Below are 21,223 nucleotides of genomic sequence, written 5' to 3'. Positions count from 1 at the left end.
TTGGATGCCATTTTTAAAATGGCCGCCAAAATTCAGATATTGGCTCATAACTTTACTTATATTCAATGAAAAAGCATTTAATCTAGTGTCTAAGTATATGTTATTTGGCTCACTGAATCCACTGAGACATGTTTTTAAGAACTTAGAATGGCAATCATTTTGTGAAAAAATAAACAGAAATCGAATATTTCAGTATAATTCCACTTCCCATCTATGAAAAATGGTAAACTTGGGCCTAATTATATTTTGGTCACTCTTAGGCCAATAAACATAATTCAAAAAGCTAGAATGACAGATATTTTGAAATTTAAAATGGCCGCAATAAAACCATCGAAAATCGAAAATATTGGTATGTAATTCCACTTCTAGTTTTAAAATGGTAAATTTGGTGTCTAATCAAATATGTTATTGTGCTCTCTGAATCCAATAAGGATGGTTTCAAACAGCTTATATGGCAGCCATTTTGAAATTCAAGATGGCGGCCATCGTGCCATGGTGGCAATCGTCGAAAATCAAATATTTGTTTATTATAATTCCAACTCTCCTCGATTAAATATGGTAAATTTGGTGTGTAATCATATGTTATTGGGCTATCCGAGTCCGACAAATAACAACATAATTATTCTAAAAAGCTAGTGTGACAGCCATTATTTCACATATACCTGCAGTCACCATTATATTATGTTGACACTTTGGCTTATAAAATGTTACTTTTTCAGAAATGAATAGTAGTATTTAGGCCTATACCATGCGATAAAACGTGTCTGTTAGATAAAGAAAGAGACCCAACTTAACTATAAAAACTACCACTATTGTCTTAAAACAACTTTGTAGACTTACTGAAATAATTCATTATAAAACTCAATTGTTCTTCATTATTCTCGTCAGAAGACGAATTTCACTTGTTTTGACATCACTCTCATCTCTACTATTCACTATCAGTCACATCTCTATATAGGCCTACCGATAATCTCTTTGACAATTAACAACTCAACTTTATTTTAGGCACTTTATATTATTTTTAATATTTTTATTTAATTTGTATGTATATTTTGTGTATTCCCAGCTCAGGTAAACAAATTGTATAACTGTACTTGATGACCGTTAATAATCATTTTAACGTTCTGCGTTCTAATATCTTTTGGCAGGTTTCACTCAGTGTTTCTCTCAGCATAACACTTAACCAGTTCCCACCAATTGTTTATTGGTGATTAATGAGTTCTTAATAAAAAGTTTAATCAATTGTATGCTAGGTAGTTGGCTCATTTAATGATTTGTCATAAGTGTACGGTATATAAACAAACTTGTTAAGTTATTCTAGGATTGAGTTTGTTAGAGCAAATAGAATCTCCATAGGATTGCTGCAGATTTTTTTGCATCTTAACTCCCAAACCAACAACAATTATAATATGTTAAATATCGTAAAGAAGAATCGATCGTCACATAATATAGGAAGGAATGGCATTCAAAGCGATAGACATAGGCCTACTTAATACACATGACTACAAGACCAGTTTCGATCAAAATATAGAGTTTAACAAATTCCAAAAAGTGAATACAACACAGTCAAGAAAACAAGGATTTATTAAAGAAAGTCCAGCAAGAAGAAGCAGAGTTGAAGGTGATAGAGTATTGCCTACGTACATGATTATGAGTCAAATAGGGAGGTTTCTCAACCTTACGTAAACGATCACCGCAAGGATCGGAATCAATATAAGTAAAAGTTATGAGCCAATATCTGAATTTTGGCGGCCATTTTAAAAATGAGCGCCAAAAAAATGTGTTCCACCGCCGCCCTTTTCTGGAGTTTCCCCTTGTTCAACTTTTTATTTACACCCCAGTGATGATGCTAAATCACTAGAGAAACCTTGGCCCCGAAAAATGGTCACGGGGGACCTGATTTCACTAATTATAAGTAGTAGTCTGGCGCCCTCAATTACCTGGTCGACAACATCAAAAAGTACGATGTAGGCCTAGCCTAGCTGCTACTCGTCCGTAGGCTAATGTTATTAGTAATTTAATATTTAAGAGTCAGATATGTTGCATAATTGACGTTTTGATTGGTGAACAACATGTTTATTCAGTATACTGGATTGACAAAAGTCTGTATTTTGCTTGTTTTCTACCAGCCAGCCGCAAGTACATTCGACCCAATGATAGATCCATTTTCGCCTAGTGAGTACGCTTGAAATACGCATGACCACGGCCGACAAACAAAGATAGGCCTAGAATACTAGGCATAGGCCTAGGGGCCTAGGAGGAGGGCACTAGGTAGGTCTGGTCTAGGCCTCTAGCTAGACCCGTCTAAACGGCTCTAGGCCTAGACCCTCTTCTTATACACATCTAGATGTGTATAAGAGACAGCCATCGTGCCATGGTGGCAATCGTCGAAAATCAAATATTTGTTTATTATAATTCCAACTCTCCTCGATTAAATATGGTAAATTTGGTGTGTAATCATATGTTATTGGGCTATCCGAGTCCGACAAATAACAACATAATTATTCTAAAAAGCTAGTGTGACAGCCATTATTTCACATATACCTGCAGTCACCATTATATTATGTTGACACTTTGGCTTATAAAATGTTACTTTTTCAGAAATGAATAGTAGTATTTAGGCCTATACCATGCGATAAAACGTGTCTGTTAGATAAAGAAAGAGACCCAACTTAACTATAAAAACTACCACTATTGTCTTAAAACAACTTTGTAGACTTACTGAAATAATTCATTATAAAACTCAATTGTTCTTCATTATTCTCGTCAGAAGACGAATTTCACTTGTTTTGACGCCATATGCCTATGTACGCTTGAATTATTAGGCCTATTGAAACTTCCTGGGATATAATTTCTACTATTACTAAAATCGTCATTGTCATTCAAACTTAGCTGATAGGCAATACATTGGCCTAGGTAGGGGCCTAAGTAACTAGGCCTAGCCTAGGTGCGCTTATGCACATAAGGTATATATTGAAAACAATTAAGCATCATCCTACAGGTAGTACAGTGCATCTAAGAAAAAAATACTAAATGTCAAACCAGAAGATGGGTTACAATGAAAGTTTGCATTGCATTGATCAATAATATATGAACTATGAACAAAAACTAGACCTTCCTAGGCCTAATTTTAAAAGTCAAATCCACTGGTGCAGCAGCTTAAACAATGTACATTATTCTGTCCCTGTCATACACACTGTTCAGGTAAAAATATTTGACATACATAAAATCAAATGTTATACTCATTCCACTTTTCATATCCTATCACTTTGAAACCATTCATCGTTAATGCCTTTTTGGATGAACTTTGTGGAATGCATGGGAATATCTCTGTCATGGCATTGATGTTCATACAATCGCTACACGCGAATTGCCCACAGCTTTTGGTGATGCTGATTGGTTGGTCGAATCGGGGAGCCTTCCTGATTGCGTCAGGGACAACTACGCAGTACAACAATGGCACTGCAAACACCTTGTGACTTAGCGACAGTGTAGTGATTTTTAGGAAACCAGTCTTTATTGATCCTTATCAAGTTTTCTCCTATATAAATAATTTTCTCTGATTTCCTTCATCAGTTTCTGGTGATGCTCTATCTTCAGCAACCTGCCCAGGACTGTACTGTGGACGAATCACCTTCAATGAAACAACAGCCAACAATTTGACTTATACAGAATGTCAAGTAAGTAAGCTAGGGAGTATTTAGTAAGTAATAAGTATGTAATTGCAACAATAATTGCAGTAAAAATAATAATAAAAATTGATTTTGTTTTTCTGTAGGCTTGTCCAAAAGGTGAACGACCTGACCAGTACTCAGTCTGTCAGTCATGTTTAGGTGAACCTGTCCTGTATGCCTGGCTTTACCTGGGTTTTATGTTCCTCCTCACACTTATTCTGCATTTTTTCTTTATTGATCACTTCTCAAAGGAAATCAAGTAAGTGTCCTAATTTATTTATTTATTTCAACAATATTTTACGAGTTTGGTCCATCCAGCCGGAGCTGATCATTAGGGACCATCAATACATAACACAAGTAACAAAGGAAATATAAATAGAAAAAAAAAAAAAATAAATAAATAAATAACTAATTAACGAATGAAACAGATGATTATAGAGAAACTGGATAAAATACAGAAAATGAATATTGAAAACTAAATTTCACTTTCATTACTATTTTATATCTTTATATATACTTTTAGTGTTTTTGCACTTCATGTGTGCGCATTACTTGAGTGCGTGGCAGCTGGCATATTCACATTACTCTCTGTAGAAACTGTTGGTAAGAATTTTACATGAATTTTCTTTAGTACTAATATATGCCATAAGATCTTTCTCAGGTGAATGACCTAACCTCAGCTAGATAATTTCGTCATCGTCTAATGTTATCCGATGAATAGAGAAGCTAACCAAAAACTTTACTTCCTAATAAAATTAAGATGTTTTAATGTAGGTCGTAGTACGGTACATTATTTCATTTCATCAGGCTATGATTCAATTGATTAAGTCATTTTGTTGTATTGTATTGCTACAATAGCGTAACAAAGCAAAATGCAGGTAAAGTACATAAGATCATAATACAGTAGTACGCTAGAAAGGTATAAAGTTTGGATGTTCAAGAATGGAAAATATCTATTCTGATATCATAATCAAGAAATTAAATAATGTATATTAGATGACGATACACACCCTCTATGTAAATATATTAACTTCAGTAAATCAGGTCGCATTATTCCCTCATTAAAGAAAACCTCTTATCATAACAACTTTTTTCTCCCATCTGCAATCCGACTTAACAATGCAAGCCATAAGAGATAGTTGCAATCAGTTTATTAAATAAGATTCTATGTTTAAGTACTGTAATATTATATATATTTTTTTATATTAACTAATCAATTGTATCTTGTATTTTAGCTACTTTTTAACTATTTTTATATTAAAGTCTATTTATATGTACAGTATGTTCAACCTTGGAAAAAGAATTTCATGTAGAACTTGAACTTGAATTTGAGATGAAGGAGCATATACGAGCTATCACACATTTACAATGACCTTTTACACCAACGACATTATGGAATTCTCCTAAGGGACCTGAGTATGTGTTCCATATGTACTTGAACCCTTGACCGGGGGAGGGGTAATAATGCTAAGCGCTTACAAGTCTCGACAGTATGTGCTATATAATTGACAATTATTATTATTATATGCACTATAATATTGTTCTTGTATATAATACATTGTTGTGTAATTCTAAGCAGATATTGCCCTTTGATGACATTTGTACGCATAAATAGAATTGAAATGATTTAATTTGCTGTAACTTCAATTTCATTTTTAACATTTTCAGGTGATCTCAGAATCAAATCATGTGACGTTAAAAGGTTATCAGATTGGTACACTATGTTCTTCAACCCAGTACCTGACTACAAAAACAAGATTCACTGCACACAAGAAGCTGTTTATCCACTGTATGTTTATATATTTTTATGTTTATATACTGCAATAGCAGGGGTCCCCTTGGACCTCCCTCCCCCATGACTAGCATGACCACTGGTTTAGTCATATGCATGTAATTCAGCAGATGCCATATCCTACTAGATACTCAATCACAAATCTACCACCAGCCAAGCTGCTGTTGTCAGTCACACCATAATGCCACCTGAAGTCTTCTGGGGAGTGTTTATTTATGGTTCTGGCCCCATGCTCTAAAGTGTTCTCCCAGCTCATGGGTACAACATTATAAACTGCATCTGATCAAGCCACTGGACACTGATTCTGGCAACCCCATTTGGTGGTCTTAGCAGCTGCCGGTGGGAGGGTGGATAAACACCCAGCAGCAAGAAATAAAATAGCTGAACAAATGGTAGATGAACTCCCAACTGCCAACCATGTTTCAGTTTATAGAGTAAGTTTAGGTTTATAGGGCTAGGTCATTTTTAAAAATCCCACTATGAATATATCAAACTCAAAGAGCGCTAAATCTCCAGTTATTTGTTAGTGTAGATATTAATGAGATATCCATTTGTTTGCTTTCTTTTTAGGTACAGTATGGTGTTCATATTCTTTGGCTATCAGTGGGTGTTGATGGTTCTATTTCGACCGATTCTGTCAGTAAAGTTTTGTAAAAACCAAGGTAGAAATTCAATATATGCTGCCCTCTACTTCTTGCCAATTTTGGTCGTCATTCACGCTGTATGCGCAGGACTTATCTGTAAGTATCATCTCAGTGGTAATATATAAATCAATGTGTAACTCCACAAGAGTGCATTGCTGCAGCATGTCACATGGCATGTAATACCGCTTTGTTACTGAGTAACGATTTACCAAGCGGTCATCATCTCTGAGACCTTCAGAGCTAGACAGTGTATCATTAATTTTTTTTTAACTGATGTATCAGAACCTAATAATAATTAATGATTAAAAACCTAACAAAAACACAAAAAAATATATGTTACCGTATACACTCTCGTATAAGACAAGGCTTAAAATAGGAAATTACTATCAAAAGACCGGGTCGTCTTCTACGCGCAGTATACAAAGAATATTAGATATCATGTTTGTCTTATTTACAAATCATCCGTAACATTCAAGTTTACTACTGCAATGAACCTACTAAATGTTGGTATGAATAACCACAATTTTAGATACTGGGAAATATGATTTTAATTAATATTTAAAAGCCTATAAGGCATTATTTGAAAATTAGCACTACATTTTGGATCTGTTTTTAGCCAGGTAGATGCAGCATCAAGGTCATAAAGAGCAAAAAAAAAAAATGAATTCCTTTATTGAAATGTGGGTGGGGTGGTCTTAATACACCAACATATATAAATATTCCAAAAACCTTCTCAAACTCTGTGTTCGTCTTATACACGAGTTGCCTTATACGCAAGATACGGTAGTTATCTTGTGCATGTTATTATTATGATTAGGGATATTTTGCAACCTTACGAAAACGATAATGTTTACGAGTACATCAACTGCATTATCATCATTTGTGGCTAAAACACTCTTGGCAATACATTACAAGCTGAATTTTATTATTGATTCATGTAAAAGGCTTGGACTGCCTACGTTGTAGGGCGATAGGTTGACTAAAAATTTGATTATGTAACTGTATTTGATATCATTTTTTGTTGTGATGTCAACAGAATTTCAGAATTATTATAGCACATTTTATATCTTTTTAAAAATTTAATTGCAGATTACTCATTTCCTTTTCTAATGATTGTGATTTCTCTCATTACAAGTGCGATGCACTTTCTAAAACAACAGGAAACTGTGAGTATATTTTTATCGTTCTCTGTATTATCTTTCAGCATAATGAACCATTCTGCTTATCCTCTCTTTGATACAGTATTCTAAGTAAAGACCCACAAAACAACAACCTTGCACAAAAATGTCTTATACCATCTATTAACATCAGTAGCTTCGCAGATGCTGTTACCGTAGTTGGGATTTTGACATCGTTCCTCACCGTAAATCCTCCAATAAGCGCCGCTCCTGAATAAGCGTCGCAGTGCTCATTCAAAATAATTTTATTCTTACCGCTGCAGTGCTTAATAGAGAGTACATACCCAATAGCAAAATATAAACAAACAAATAAATAACACATTAAAGACAAAAGCATATCTTTTATGAATGTTTATTTACAATGATGTAGGGCCTATGATAGGCCAACTGAACTACGGGAATGCGTGAGATACAGTAGGTAACTTGGGAATGGGCATGAAAAGTGCGATGTCAAAATTTTTTTAAATAAGCCTCGCTCTTAAACAAGTGATGCGCTCCATTAAGCGCTGCTCTTGAAAACTGCCGCACTGAAGCCGCAAAACAAAAATTGTATATTCGCTGCAGTGCTAATTTCAGGAGTTACGGTACTCTAAAATGCCATAATCGTATTGCTGATACACTGTGATAGACCTATACATGAAAAATAATAAATATTGTGTCATGTCAGCATTCAATGAATTGATAGAGGTCAGACGGACACGTCAGTTAAATTGACTTGTCTGCTAAGCACCTACCCTCGGATATTGTCGCTAATGTCTAAGAAAGCGGAATTGGATATAAATTTTCATACAATGCTTCACAGTTTTCACTCCCTTTAAATAGTAGATTGCATGTTAGCAATCGTTTCACTGAAGATGGCGAAGGATTTGCCGAAACATGTTTGTTTTATAGTATACTGAGTTTTGATAATAAAATTCATTGGGCTTTGCCTATATGGTATTGAGGTTGAAAATTATTGTGGTATTCTTAAGATATATATATATAAATTGTATTATTATATGTATTTCTTTTATCTTTCAGAGACTTTGGCACATATTTCGTGGAAAGAGGAACATTTTGATTTTATTTCTCCATTGGACGATCCATGCATATGGTATTATATCATTTACGGAGCTCGAGAATCTCAAAGTTCATCTTCCGTTACTGATCCTCGTCGTTGTTCCATCTGTTTTCTTTATACTTACCTACAAGTTCTCAGATCCTACTCGAATTCTGTCCTTTCAACCATGAATTTTTGAAGAATAGTAATACAGAAGTTTTGTGAAATGAATGAAGAAAATGTATGAAGACGCATTATTTATTACAAAATTATTAGAGCGTTGAAGTGGTACACTTGTTGGACAGTTGCATATCTGACATGTTGAATCCAAATTTATGTATTTTATTAACACTCTGACCGCCAGGGGTTTGAAAATGTCTTCAACAACTGACCAATTGAAAATGTAGTATCAGCCACCGCCAGATATTTTAGCAAATTTTAACACTTTTCCGAAGCTCGTTGAGAGTGGGTATGTGATAATGTGATCAGCTTTGATGGACCCTTTCTGAGTGTCAAACTCAACAACTGACCAATTGAAAATGTAGTATCAGCCACCGCCAGACATTTTAGCAAATTTTAACACTTTTCTGAAGCTCGTTGAGAGTGCGCATGGGAATCGATCGGTGGGGGACAGGGGACACGTCCCCTCCACTTTTCAAAGTAGGGGGACATCATATCGATTGTCCCCCTTCCCACTTTTCACCAATCTTCTAAAACCCCACTTTTAAAAGTGAATGGAAAGAATAACAATTACGCATGACTCATGAATTTTGTCTTTCATTTTTCCAAGTGCGGTATGTATTTTCCAGACCAAAACCGAGTGTAAAAACGCAATTGTTTATACATTTCGTAACCATCTCAGAAACCACTAGATCGATTTTGTCGGTGCAGCAGTTATCAGAGGCTAAATTTATTGTGAAAACAATGCACTGAACATTGTTAAAATTGGAAGCGTGTATACTTATTAGGCCAATATTTTTACAAACTCAAAAAGTGCACAATTTCTACTATAAACGATTTATTCCTTTTGTATATTATTATGACCTGTAGCTGAGTCAGTGTTACCAAAAGCGGTTTTATTGAAAATTCAGACTCTCCTGTCACTGCAAATCTATTACACGTAACAATACTACTATTGATATCTCTTCTAGGAACGATTTTTTTTTGGTTACCTTTGTTTTATATTGTATGTTATCTTGTATTTTACTATTTATTTATATATTGTTTGTGTATTTTAAAGACGTCCTGTAATGGGCGTTACCACTGTTGGATGTAGTTTAAATAAATAAAATAAGCTGGTACAGTAGTAGCAAAATTTATTCTAATGTAAATCAGGCAAACACTACCTTCCAGTACATCGCAAACATTATTATGTGTAATTTTTTGTTCTAATTATTTTAGAATTTTGCAACTTGTAAATAAATTGTGAATAGATAATAAATAAAGTTATTAATATTATTATTACCATTTGATTTCTTATTGTTGACATAAAAAGGATTGTGTATTATGAAATATGACAGTTAAGGCGGACATCACTGCACAACGCCAGGAGATGCGACGTCTGCGCATTGTCGGTTGCCATCTGAACAGATCGTCATTAAAAACGATCCGTTGCACGCGCATCGTGGTGTTGCGTTCTCCATAGAGTACCGCAGTCGTGTCGTCACGACGCCAGGTGGCGCTCTCTGTTGTCAACAGACGTAGGTTACCGTTCATTACGCCTGAATGACTCCATAGGCTTTCTGGAATAGGCATTTTAAAATCTAATATTTTACCATCAAAATGTACTAAAAATACAAAAGCTCGCATTATATTAATTATCGAACACACATTTAATCATCAATTAAAATTTACAAAGAAAAAGTAAAATACAACATCTTAATAATTACATTAGATATTGGGATCAATAGTTTGTTAGCGTTGGGTTGAACGTATTTTGCAACGATAGCAACGGAGTAGTATCACGTGGTATCGTGACGTAACACTGTAGTTCCCTATAGAATCGTGGCCAACGAGCGAGTGCCCGGCTTCGATGGACCCTTTCTGAGTGTCAATCAAACTCAACAACTGACCCAATCAGACAAGGAACACTTGCATATCCTGCAAAGCACATGTTTACGTACGTCTTCGGTTTATGGGACCTGAGCAACAATATCCAAGGGGCGGGGCTTAGCGAAAAGGTCCATTGGCCTTGAGTGTTTCTATGTTGTCGTTCATGATTTCTGAATTTGATGTCTGTATGCACCAATGATTAATGCATTGTTATTAAAATTAAAATTTTTAAAGTATAAATTACATAATTGAGATAATGTTGCATTATCTTTGTTAATAATATCAAATGATAAAAATATATGTTAAAACCAAATACCCTTATTATTAATGATAATTTACAATTTTTAGATGAAAGTATAATTAGTTATTTACTGTCTGAACTTTACAATTCAATAAGCACATAAAAAATTAAAATTAATTAAATATCAACATTAGCTACTATTTATCCAATAGGTAGTATAATGCCGAAAGGTCCACTGATTAATCTCAGATAAGAAAGTATAATACATACTCCAAGTATTGAAATACACGCCATCGTGTTGGGATTCAATATTTCGACATTAATTATGTCATCATCAGGAATTATCCAATAGGCCTACAAAAAACAAAACAAAACAAAAAAACAAAAAAAAAAACGACAAATTAATAATTTGTAATTTTATTGTTATTTGCATTTTCTCAGTTGGCCTATATTATTTCTTTGTAAAGCGCATTGGGGCAATGTGCAATATGCGCTATATAAATATAACATTATTATTATTATTTATAATTTACAATTGTAGCCAGATGATAATTCTTTCAAGAGTATGACACTTGATTTGATAAAGGGAGAGGTTATCGCATACTAAACCTGTCAATCTCTTACAAAAGTTGTCAGTCACATGGTCGAGTTATACCCAAGTGTGAACGTAAACGATAACACGTGACCATTGGGAGTAGCAACAAAGACCAAGGAAGAGGATGCAGCTTCTTAAGTTCTTCTACTTCGGCTTACTTGCAGACGTCCAGGAGTGTGTTTCCTTTTGATGACAAAATCCCGGACGTTATAAGGACCAGGACATTTGCAGGGGCGTATCTAGCGAGCAAAAAAAAACCGCATATCATTCTCAGTCGCTCCTCTAAAATTACCTTATCGCCTTATTTCAGGGTCCCAATTCGGAAGTAGTCAATTCCGGGAGCAGGGGTGGCGCCAGTGGTGTGGTGGAGGGGGATATAGGTCTCCCATCAGGGAAAAAAAAACACAATTCGCCGGCTCGAAAAAAAAAAATTATATGTACTGTATTTTCTACGTACAAGTAGACTCTAAAATTAAATAAGCCTTTGAAACTTTTATGGGGCTTCACCCCCTGGACCACTTTCGATATATTTTGAGCAACTCAATAGGGGATTGGGTGGGGGGAAGGGAGGGATTTCACAGATGTAGGGTCAATACCACCTGAGCCCCACCATGGTTGGGGCTGAGGTAGGAAAATTTTAGTATTAAAGCAGACCGGAAATGGCACTCAGACTTTAAATATGATTTTCTTTTTCTCTCCATTTTTTTTTAAAATTTTGAATAATGGGGGCGGGGGGGAGATTTTCGTGAGACAATTGCTAATAAAGTAGTGAAAACATGCAAATATTCTGAATTTGCGGAATGTGGGCTAATTTCCGAGAGATTCTTGCTTCCTTGCAGATTGCGGGAGGCCGTCCTGATTTCCAGGAGACTTGGGACCCCTGTAAAATATTTTTGCAACCTGGCGCCCCTTATTTAGTCATCGATCCCAAATCTACCGTCGCCTCCACCCAACTTTCAAAAGAAATATCAGAGTGTACACAGGAGTCAGTGTGTTCACATGGTGTTGACTAATTAAATCAGCGTGAAATTGGTGTGGTTTACACTGTCAACAGAGTTATAGTCATGAGATGGTTTGGTTATAAAACAAATTGTGATGTTGTGGTCCACTGTAATGAAACTTGTAATAGGTGCTTCGACCACCATTATTTACAGGCACTTAAGTCTCAATCATTGCCGATCGATACGTTATTATCCCTGTGGTTTAGGTACGTGGGATTCAATATTTAAGTCGGCCTGCTGTATAATTCTCCTAGTCTTATCGGTCACAGGAGACAATTAAGATAACTTTCTGAACTTCTTCAGTCTGTCTTTTAATCTTCATCGTCATGATTTCAAGGGCACTTCTAATACGAAGTCTTTGTTTTTCATTCACCACATCTGTTAAGTCAATTTATAATATGGTTTGACAGGAACTGCGCTCGACCAGCGCCCTTATGATTCTGAAGATTTTCACTCATCTGTCTAGTCTTAGTAGGCCTAGCATTTTGGGTTCGGCATTCAATTCATCAACATGGATTCCACCAGATTTATCGTGTTGCTCATAAGTGTGTGCTGTTTGTATTGTGCCTCTGCCCAGGATCGATGTTGCTTTCCAAAGCGGTACAGAATCGACTATGGTAAGGTTATTATTTAATATAGGGCCTATATATATATACTTCAGTAGAATTTTGAGAACACTGATTTGTTTATATCTCAGATATTTCTCCCACTCTTGTGGCCTTAGTCGCAGAAATATACGAGTTTTAAATAAGTCTAATATTGAATAGCCATTTTCTTATTTGTAAAATTAATTTATAGTGTCCATGGGGTAACTCTCCTCCCCACTTTTTTTTAAAAGAAATGTTATGAAAGGGGGTAATTCTTCCTTTTTTTTGTTTAAAGAAATTTTAGGTATATTTTCTTCATAGGTCATAGGTTCAAATCTGACGACAGTACGGGATTTTTTTTTCTTATGACTAAAACACATTTAACTTCTAGGTCTTGTTGAGACATCGCTGATGAAGTATCACGTTATTTCATTTATTTAAGAGGTCCTGAATATCAGCCTTTTAGGATATGCTGGAATGGTCACCTTCTATAAACAGGCCTATTAGTTGAAATAAATGCTCTTATATTTCGGTTCGGTTCGTTACCGGCCCCCACCAGAATTAATAAAATTTGGTTTACGGTGTTTGCGGAAACGCCGAATTGAACGGTGATACCAATACAATAGGGCTATGAATAGCTTAAGTCCTGACTCTATGAACATTTTCGTTTTAAAATTTTTAATTATGTGTATCTTTTCAGACTTGGATTTCATATTCATTCAGGCAGACGGTTTTTTAGGCTTTCATCCAACCAACCTCAGTATCACATACGACTTCATTAAGCCACGCGCCTTGTTGAGGACTGGTACTTTCGACGTTGCAACCGGGACTACCACCTACGTGAACCGACTCCGCAATTATAACAAGGTTGACCTATTATATTACAGTACACTGTTTTCTAAATAATACAATTTTATTAAATATAAAGGTAGTTCTCTTCCTGCTTGCAATAATAAAACTTCTGAGTATATTTATATGTGTATCCTATTTAATTGAATGAATTAATTAATTTCAGAAATTGGAATGGGTTTTCGGGGACAATTCTCCAAATTGTACGATACGGGAATTGACTGCGCCCGATCCACTGCGCTGTATTCCAGGTAACGACCTAAGTAGTTATCAATAATAATAATAATAATAATAATAATAATAATAATAATAATAATAATAAATAAATAAATAAATAATAATAATAATAATAATAATAATAATAATAATAATAATAATAATAATAATAATAATAATAATAATAATAATAATAATAATAATAATATGGATATCAATCATAGACCCGAAGTGTCAATCAAACCCAACAGTTGACAAAACAGAAAACGCGCGTGCCTTACACACACTTGCGTTGACCAGAACACACGTGTTTACGTAGGGTACGTTTATGCCATTGTTTTGTGGAACCTTAAAGCTGGTTTTCAACTAGGCGAATCAAAGCGTCGGTTCGCTTCCAGAGCTCTGATTAGTTGCGCATTTTTTCGCTTCGCAAAAGGCATGTGAATGCGCATGCGCATGAACCGACGCTTTCGAATCGCGCAAATAAATTCGCCTAGTGGAAAACAGGCTAAACAACAATACTGAAAGGGCGGGGCTAGCGGAAGGGTCCATTAACTTTTATTTTAATTGCAATCAGTACTATGTTCATCTGCATAATGTTCTATCTTTTGTTGTAATGTAATATTTGTAGACTACAGCTTTCAAGTTTTTTCTTGGTTACGTTTGTCTGGGTATAAAATTCATAGCTTGTGCTTCTTAAACTTCGTTTTTAGGTCTATTATTATTAATTACTGGATTATGTAGCCTACACAATTTTAATCTATTTCGAAACGGCAGCAACGCCTCCTGCAGCAGAAATGGAACCAGAGATTCAACAACATTTTTCACCCTCAACATATCACTACGTTAACTTAAACATAAGTAAAATTGGTATTTAATATACGATGCGTATGCCATAATAAAATAGATATGAAGCATATAGGATGATTAAAAAAACAGAAAAAAATAGTTCAGTTGGAGTTGGAGCGAGGTGGGTGTGAATCTAAGAATTTTTCTGTCATTATGTTGGAATAACATTTCTCATTCTCTTGCACCCGCCACTGCAAAGAATAAGGCCAAAGCATGTCTAATTTTCTTTTTAATCTTATTTTATAGATAATGCGGAGTTTTTGGAAGATTACCACATATTGGAGGACATTGAAGTAACCGATTGGGAGATTCAATTAAATCGATCCGGGATACTCGGAGAGCAACAACTGTCCGTTACCAAGGAGGGTTGCTTGCCGACTTCGGAACTATTTCATCTCATTAATTATAATACCATTCCACCAAGTAAGTTTGCGCGTTGCTTAAGCTTAGAAGCGCTTTCTAAAGCCGGAACCTCAGCTCACTGCGCTCAACGGTCGAGGCCGACGCGATTATCTAGAAAATGCAACGCCACGGCGAGAGCCCAACGGATCGTTTTTAATGACGATCCGTTAAGACTTCCACCGACACTCCGTAGGCGGCGTCCCGTCGTGTAGCTCTCACAGGGAGCGGAGTTGGATCCGTCGGCCGACGGTCGAACGACGCTGTAAGTGCCCGGCTTTTACCGACCTTTTTGTCAGATTTTTTGGCACTATTCGATTGGCTGTTATGAGGTGCGCAGTCTCGTTTTATATGACGCACTTCATAGGTAATAATAAACGGACATTTATAATGCGCCGGTATCCGTCGCAGACGCTCATGGCGCATTAACATGTCTGAAATATAGCCCAAGATTAATAAAAATTAAAATAAAAACTTAAATAAGAAACGCGAAACCAAAAATAATAGTGACAATTGGCACAGAAAAAACCGAAAGGTGACCAGAATGGGACTCCACCATCTAATATCGAAACAGCGTATTTATCACATCCGTGTGCACGCAGGCACACGTTAGGCAGTATGCTGGGCTCCGGTACCTTCCACCTTGGGATAAGCCCTTAGCTCCACTACCGTGCACTGCAAAGACAGCGACGTTGTCTCGATAAAAAAGAAAGAGAGCCCCACACTGGCCACCAAAGAGGAGTCCGGAGACGACACGAAAACACCAAATGGACAAAAGACTAAGAGATGAAAAGATGCTTTTTTAGTGCCTTTTTAAAGCAATCGAGAGACAATGACATCTTGATAGGTTCAGGTAAATGGTTCCATAAATCAGGTGCTGCCGCGCCGACACAAATGTGCGTGTACTCCAAAATCTCTTATTGCTCCTCTTGAATTGACTAGTCGCAAAGTCATTGGAACGAAGAGTCCCTGCCAGGGATGTAAGGAGGTATTAAATTTGGACAAGTAGATTGGTGCCTTACCAATTGAACTGCGATAGGCAAGGAGGAGAATTTTAAATGCAATACGCTCTTTAATTGGTAGCCAATGTAAAGATTTCAGCATAGGTGTGACATGGTTCGTTTTCTTCGAACGCGTAACTATTCTGGCAGCAGTATTCTGTATGCGAGTCAATTTATGTATCAGTAATTCAGGTAGACCGTATAATAATGAATTTAGTACGTATATGTTTCTATCAGTAGAAAGTTTATTAATGACCTCTATCCACACTATCACATTTTATGTCACAAATTTGTGTGATGTGCCCATATATGGACATGATGATATATCATTTTACACCCAAATATCGGCGTATCACAATTATTTGATTGTGTGGGACAGAGGTTTACAGCTGCAGTATAACTACTTACACCCAGTTTCTATTACATCGCTACACAATCGCTACAGCATTTTCACTGCAATCTTTGCACTGCGAACGCTCCCTGATTCAACTGACCAATTATCGTCGCCAAAGGAGTCGGCGATAGCGGCGGCGTGTAACGATATTTTATGGAAACCAGGCTTTACACAATATTACGTAATATTATATAAAAAAATGTTAGAAATAATTTCTACAGAATCAAAGAAAGCAAACCGTAAATATTGAAACAAAATTTTTTCTCTATAGGTCCTGTCATTCAGATTGGAAAATTCAAGAACTTCGAAAAATTATCGCAGCCACGAACCAACAAGGAGTTAAAGGTTCCTAAAACGTGTCCAAAGGATATTGCTAAAAATCCGACATTACAAAGACGGAGCATCGACAAACAAAAGGTTTCTTTTTTTTTTTTTTTTTTTTTTTACTAGAATAATACTGTACAGTATAATAGTAACATAACTTCACCGCCCATCCATTACGTAATGTACACATAGACCTTCATCTTATTAAGTATTAATAGATATTGTATTTGTGGTAATGAAGAAGTATAGAATAATACATTACTAAGTTATTATACTCCTATTTTTGTAGTCTTTACCCACCAGAAAAAAAAAGAAAAAAAAAAGAAAAAAAGAAAGACCTTAGGACCCTATAAATCATTTAAAAATAAATCACGAGCAGCACGATAATTTAGTTGGACTAGACTTGGACTGGACATCACAGTGAACTATTCTGGAATGTTAACTGACCAATCAGAACAGAGCCAGCAATACGCGGATGTTCCACAGACACCCGCGTTTACGTTGTCGTTTTGTGATGAGACCAATAAGGGGCTTCGCTTAGCGTCCATTTAACGAGGGAAAACGACAGACATACCAACCCTGTCAAACCTAACATACTATTAGGCCTAACGGGTTATGTACCATATTTTATAAGCATAATGTTGTATCGATTGAGCACACACAATTCTAATCTAGAAATAATATTATATTTCTTGCACTTGTGGAAATAATAATAATAATCGGCCCTTTTTGCAGGGAGCAAATATCTTGGCAGATATGGATACATTAAATGTGATGCAACCGTTATCAAATTGGTAGCCAACGATGTCGTTTTGTCGCATATCACCAAAGCTCGTGCGTACGATGACGCACACGCACAATGAATCTGGCATGATGGTGTTACTTATGAACAAGTTATGAACAAAGAGGACAATTTTGATTTGTTGACGCAAACGAGTGAACTTGCGTTTGCATCAACGTGTTTTCTCAAGCGCTGGGTGACGGTCTTGAGACTAAAACGATCTTCAAAATATTGAGACAGAAGATGGTGTGAAGATTATTGTATAATCGGTTAATGTTTTTTTTTAAATATAATTTTAATACAATATAATGTACGTTTACAATTGTGTTATTTATCATTAAGTTGGAAAAAACAAGGGGAGGGGATTCCGAAGCATGTACCAACCAATACTAATGTCTGGCCTTCTGTATATAAAAAATAAAATATATTATAAACAATAATTACTATGTATATCAGTGTAAACGAAGGGAGTGAAACACAGTGATAAAATATGCAAGGACGGTTGGCAACCATGTTGCAACCAATCAGGAATCAGTTAGATATGAATGTTACGCATGAGTACATGAATTGTATTGCTTCCAAAAAAATGTTTTTATGACCCAAAATGATGGCTCTCAATACATACGTACTGCAATTATAATAACAACATATTTATTTTCTCCATAGAAATATGAGTTTAACTTTCTCATACCTAAAAAAGTAGGGTTATCAGACAGAAGGAACCAAGTCCATGACTTTGTCGGTCTTGTGTTGGAAATTAAAAGCAAAAAAAGTATATATAGCTTCTAAATTTTAAAATTCAACAGGTTTTTCTGTTTTAATGTTTATGATTGGCGAGATATCTTTGGAATAATATGTTAATAATGAACTATCAATCAAACTTAACAACTGACCAACCAGAATGCGACCAGGAATACGCGCATGTTGCGTGTAGCAACAATATTCAAGGGGTGGAACTTAACGGAAAGCCCCATTATCTCAGACCAGTTTAGCCACGTTTAACACAGCCATTGAGTGTACTCACTTCCTTTAATTATCCTTATTTTGCACGATTGATTTTAAACTGTCCATTAATTTCAAAACTTCTTCTGTCTGCCCGCTGTTTGGCTGCATCGTAGAAAATTTCATCAATGACTTATACATATTGTTGGATTCCTCTTTAAGGTCTTTTAATTGTTTATTTAAAATTGAATTGTGCTCCATCAAGGCAGCTGTCTGTAGTGTGAGGTTCAGAAGACCGCATTTACGCAGTGCATGGAAAGTCCGACCAAATCGCTTACGTTTACGTTCTCGGTCCTGATCCGATATAATACCACTTGTGCTAGAAAATATCACTGTGGAAAATCTACGCTTCTTTGCTTTTGTTTTCTCGGCTGGGATGCAATCGTCCAGAGCAAGTCTATTATATATTTTTCCTAATTGATTTTTGTTATGTTTAGAAGACAGCGATGAGTGCGCACTCTGTCGTTTACCTAGTGACGAACCAAAATAAGCGGACGAGTCAGATGATTCGTTTGTCTTCAGACCATCATCAAATGTATCGATTGTAGACTGGCTGTATTCAATATTACACGCAGAAAGATTAGTATGGTGGGGTGCAACCTCAGTACTAGAACTGCTATCAGAGTTGGAACACAAAAGAATGGAAGCCGTCGACAACCTATGGTGGCTTCTTGATTTCCGTTTTACATGTTTTTTCGGTTGATCATCATTAGATTCATTTGAGTGAGAGTCCTTAGTTGTCTGAAAAGACGAAAGAACACAATTGTTAAATATCAAAATCAGATTCCACCGAGATGTTGTGAAAAAGGTCTCGGAACCTGTGGAACTGAGATACCCTCCATCGTACTAATGGAAACTAGACCCAGATGCACGATTTGTTGCTGAGATTGTGTTGAGCGCGCAGTCGATAGCCATGTTTGACGTCACACTCATTCTCCGTTGGAGAAAGTACCAGTATTACGGTTGCCTTTATAATTAAACATCCAGAGGCAACGGAACTACAGTAACAGTACATCATACTGCACGTGTACATATATTATGGTATCTCATACCTATATAGTATTGTACAAAACACATTTACACAACACAAAGTCAAATTAATAAAAAAAAAATCACATCTCTTTCTCCATGCTCTTTTTGCTAAGGATTTGATTTGCAAAAAGTTTTCAATCAAGATTTTAATTTTTTGATGAAATAAATTATTATCATGAATCACAAACCATGACAATGGGAATGCTTACGTCATCAAAGTGACGTCACAAAAATGTTTAAGCATTTTTATTTTGGCCTGATTATAATAATTACAATGTTTGGCGGCGTAAATGTAACAGAAAAACGAGAGATACAGGTCGTTTTTCTGTATTCCTCTCTTTTCACTCGCATAACCAACTTATCACCGCGTTCCATTATTTCTGTTATTCGTAGCCTCGCAAATTCTCGCCAGAGGGCGTTCGTAAACGTTTCAATTCAACTTTCAATTTCAAAAATTATACATAAGCCTCTTTTGTGTTGCCTACAAATCAAGCAATAATGCCATAAAGGAGAATTGTGTCTTGTCAGTTGACTAAAGTATGAACGAATCAATCAATCAATACGAATTTATTCCAATTTAAAAACAATACCATGAGAACAAGTTGCAATATCAAATTAAAAATGAAAAGAAAAAAAAAACCATAAAAACTATATTACAATTGCGTAAAATGGCACTTTACGAAAGGGGACGGGGAGCCGTCGACAACGGCGATTCTGGTTAAGCGCCCATTGTTTACTGTGGCCTTCACGCTCTGATGAGCACAAAACCACGTCCACCCATCTCCTTCCCGTCCTATATTGCGTAAAGTGCCGCGCCTAATAAGTACTGTAGGTCACTTACTGTTCCTGTGGAAGAGGAATGTGGTGAAGAAGAGAGGAAGTCTGAAGCAAGATTACTGCTACAACCTGCAAATAAATTCGAAAACCAATGCTTGCAATTTCAAACAATTTACTCAGAAATTTACTTAAATACCGTATTTACATATAAATAAACGCCCCGAGCGTTTATTGTTGAGAAGGGTTTATTCTAAGGAGATGTTTATTTTTTGGTGTAAAAGAGATACGTAGGGGCCTATATACTTAAATGAACGCCTCTTAATTTCACTGTAAATGTGGAACTACAACACATTATTACCGTCAAAATTGATCCCAACCAGGTTTAAAAAGATGTAATTCTACTGGAGTAGAGCATTGTGTGTTAAGAATGATGTTGCTTCCATTATTTTTGTTTAAAGTCATTTATGGGGGCGTTTATTTCGAGGAAAAAATAAACGCCCCGGAGCGTTTATTTGAGGGAGGAGTTTTTTCCAAATAGGGCTTCGGAGGGGCAGTTTATTGGAGGGGTGAAGACTCTTTATTCAAAGCGGGGCGTTTATTTGAATTAATACGATATTACAAAAGTCAATAGGAAACAGGAATTTTCTAATTTCAAGGTAAGTAAAAGAATTTTCTTTAATTAATCCTATCCCATCGTAATTGTACATACGCAGACCACCAAGTCACACACATTCATTGGTGGGGGGGGGGGGGGGGGGGAATTCCCCCCCCCCCCAACAAAGGGGAAAAAAAAAGA

At 36.0% G+C, this 21,223-nt stretch overlaps 3 protein-coding genes across 5 annotated transcripts in view; 2 read left to right on the top strand and 1 right to left on the bottom strand.

Moving 5' to 3' along the window:
* The first annotated feature begins 1,954 nt into the window (after nt 1–1,954).
* Nucleotides 1,955–8,958, top strand: LOC117111930 (JNK1/MAPK8-associated membrane protein-like). The gene is made up of 8 exons (XM_033254974.1): nt 1,955–2,175; nt 3,577–3,680; nt 3,779–3,933; nt 4,198–4,277; nt 5,343–5,463; nt 6,037–6,206; nt 7,200–7,276; nt 8,309–8,958. The coding sequence occupies exons 1-8, from the start codon at nt 2,073–2,075 to the stop codon at nt 8,516–8,518; spliced, it is 1,020 nt and encodes a 339-aa protein (XP_033110865.1). The 5' UTR covers nt 1,955–2,072; the 3' UTR covers nt 8,519–8,958.
* A 3,654-nt stretch (nt 8,959–12,612) lies between these two features.
* LOC117111951 lies at nt 12,613–18,056 on the top strand. The gene is made up of 6 exons (XM_033255011.1): nt 12,613–12,833; nt 13,504–13,670; nt 13,819–13,903; nt 14,964–15,140; nt 16,783–16,928; nt 17,571–18,056. Exons 1-6 carry the CDS (start codon nt 12,728–12,730, stop codon nt 17,631–17,633), a joined length of 744 nt encoding a protein of 247 aa, XP_033110902.1. The 5' UTR covers nt 12,613–12,727; the 3' UTR covers nt 17,634–18,056.
* Nucleotides 18,057–18,557: 501 nt separating this feature from the next.
* Nucleotides 18,558–21,223, bottom strand: part of LOC117111950 — a 6,497-nt gene continuing 3,831 nt past the window's right edge. For all 3 annotated transcript variants that reach the window (XM_033255010.1, XM_033255009.1, XM_033255008.1), the window contains 2 exons: nt 20,492–20,556; nt 18,558–19,359 (listed from right to left, as the gene is read on the bottom strand). In XM_033255010.1, coding sequence (XP_033110901.1) covers nt 18,646–19,359; nt 20,492–20,556 — 779 coding nt within the window. In that variant the 3' untranslated portion in view covers nt 18,558–18,645. The remainder of the gene's footprint in view (nt 19,360–20,491; nt 20,557–21,223) is intronic.

Source organism: Anneissia japonica, unplaced genomic scaffold, assembly GCF_011630105.1.
Source record: "Anneissia japonica isolate Jap-2015-1 unplaced genomic scaffold, ASM1163010v1 scaffold1594_len1068242_cov183, whole genome shotgun sequence".
NCBI classification, from domain to species: Eukaryota; Metazoa; Echinodermata; class Crinoidea; order Comatulida; family Comatulidae; genus Anneissia; species Anneissia japonica.
The sequence above is the reverse complement of the archived record's forward strand: the minus strand, read 5'-3'. Positions and strand labels throughout refer to the sequence as shown.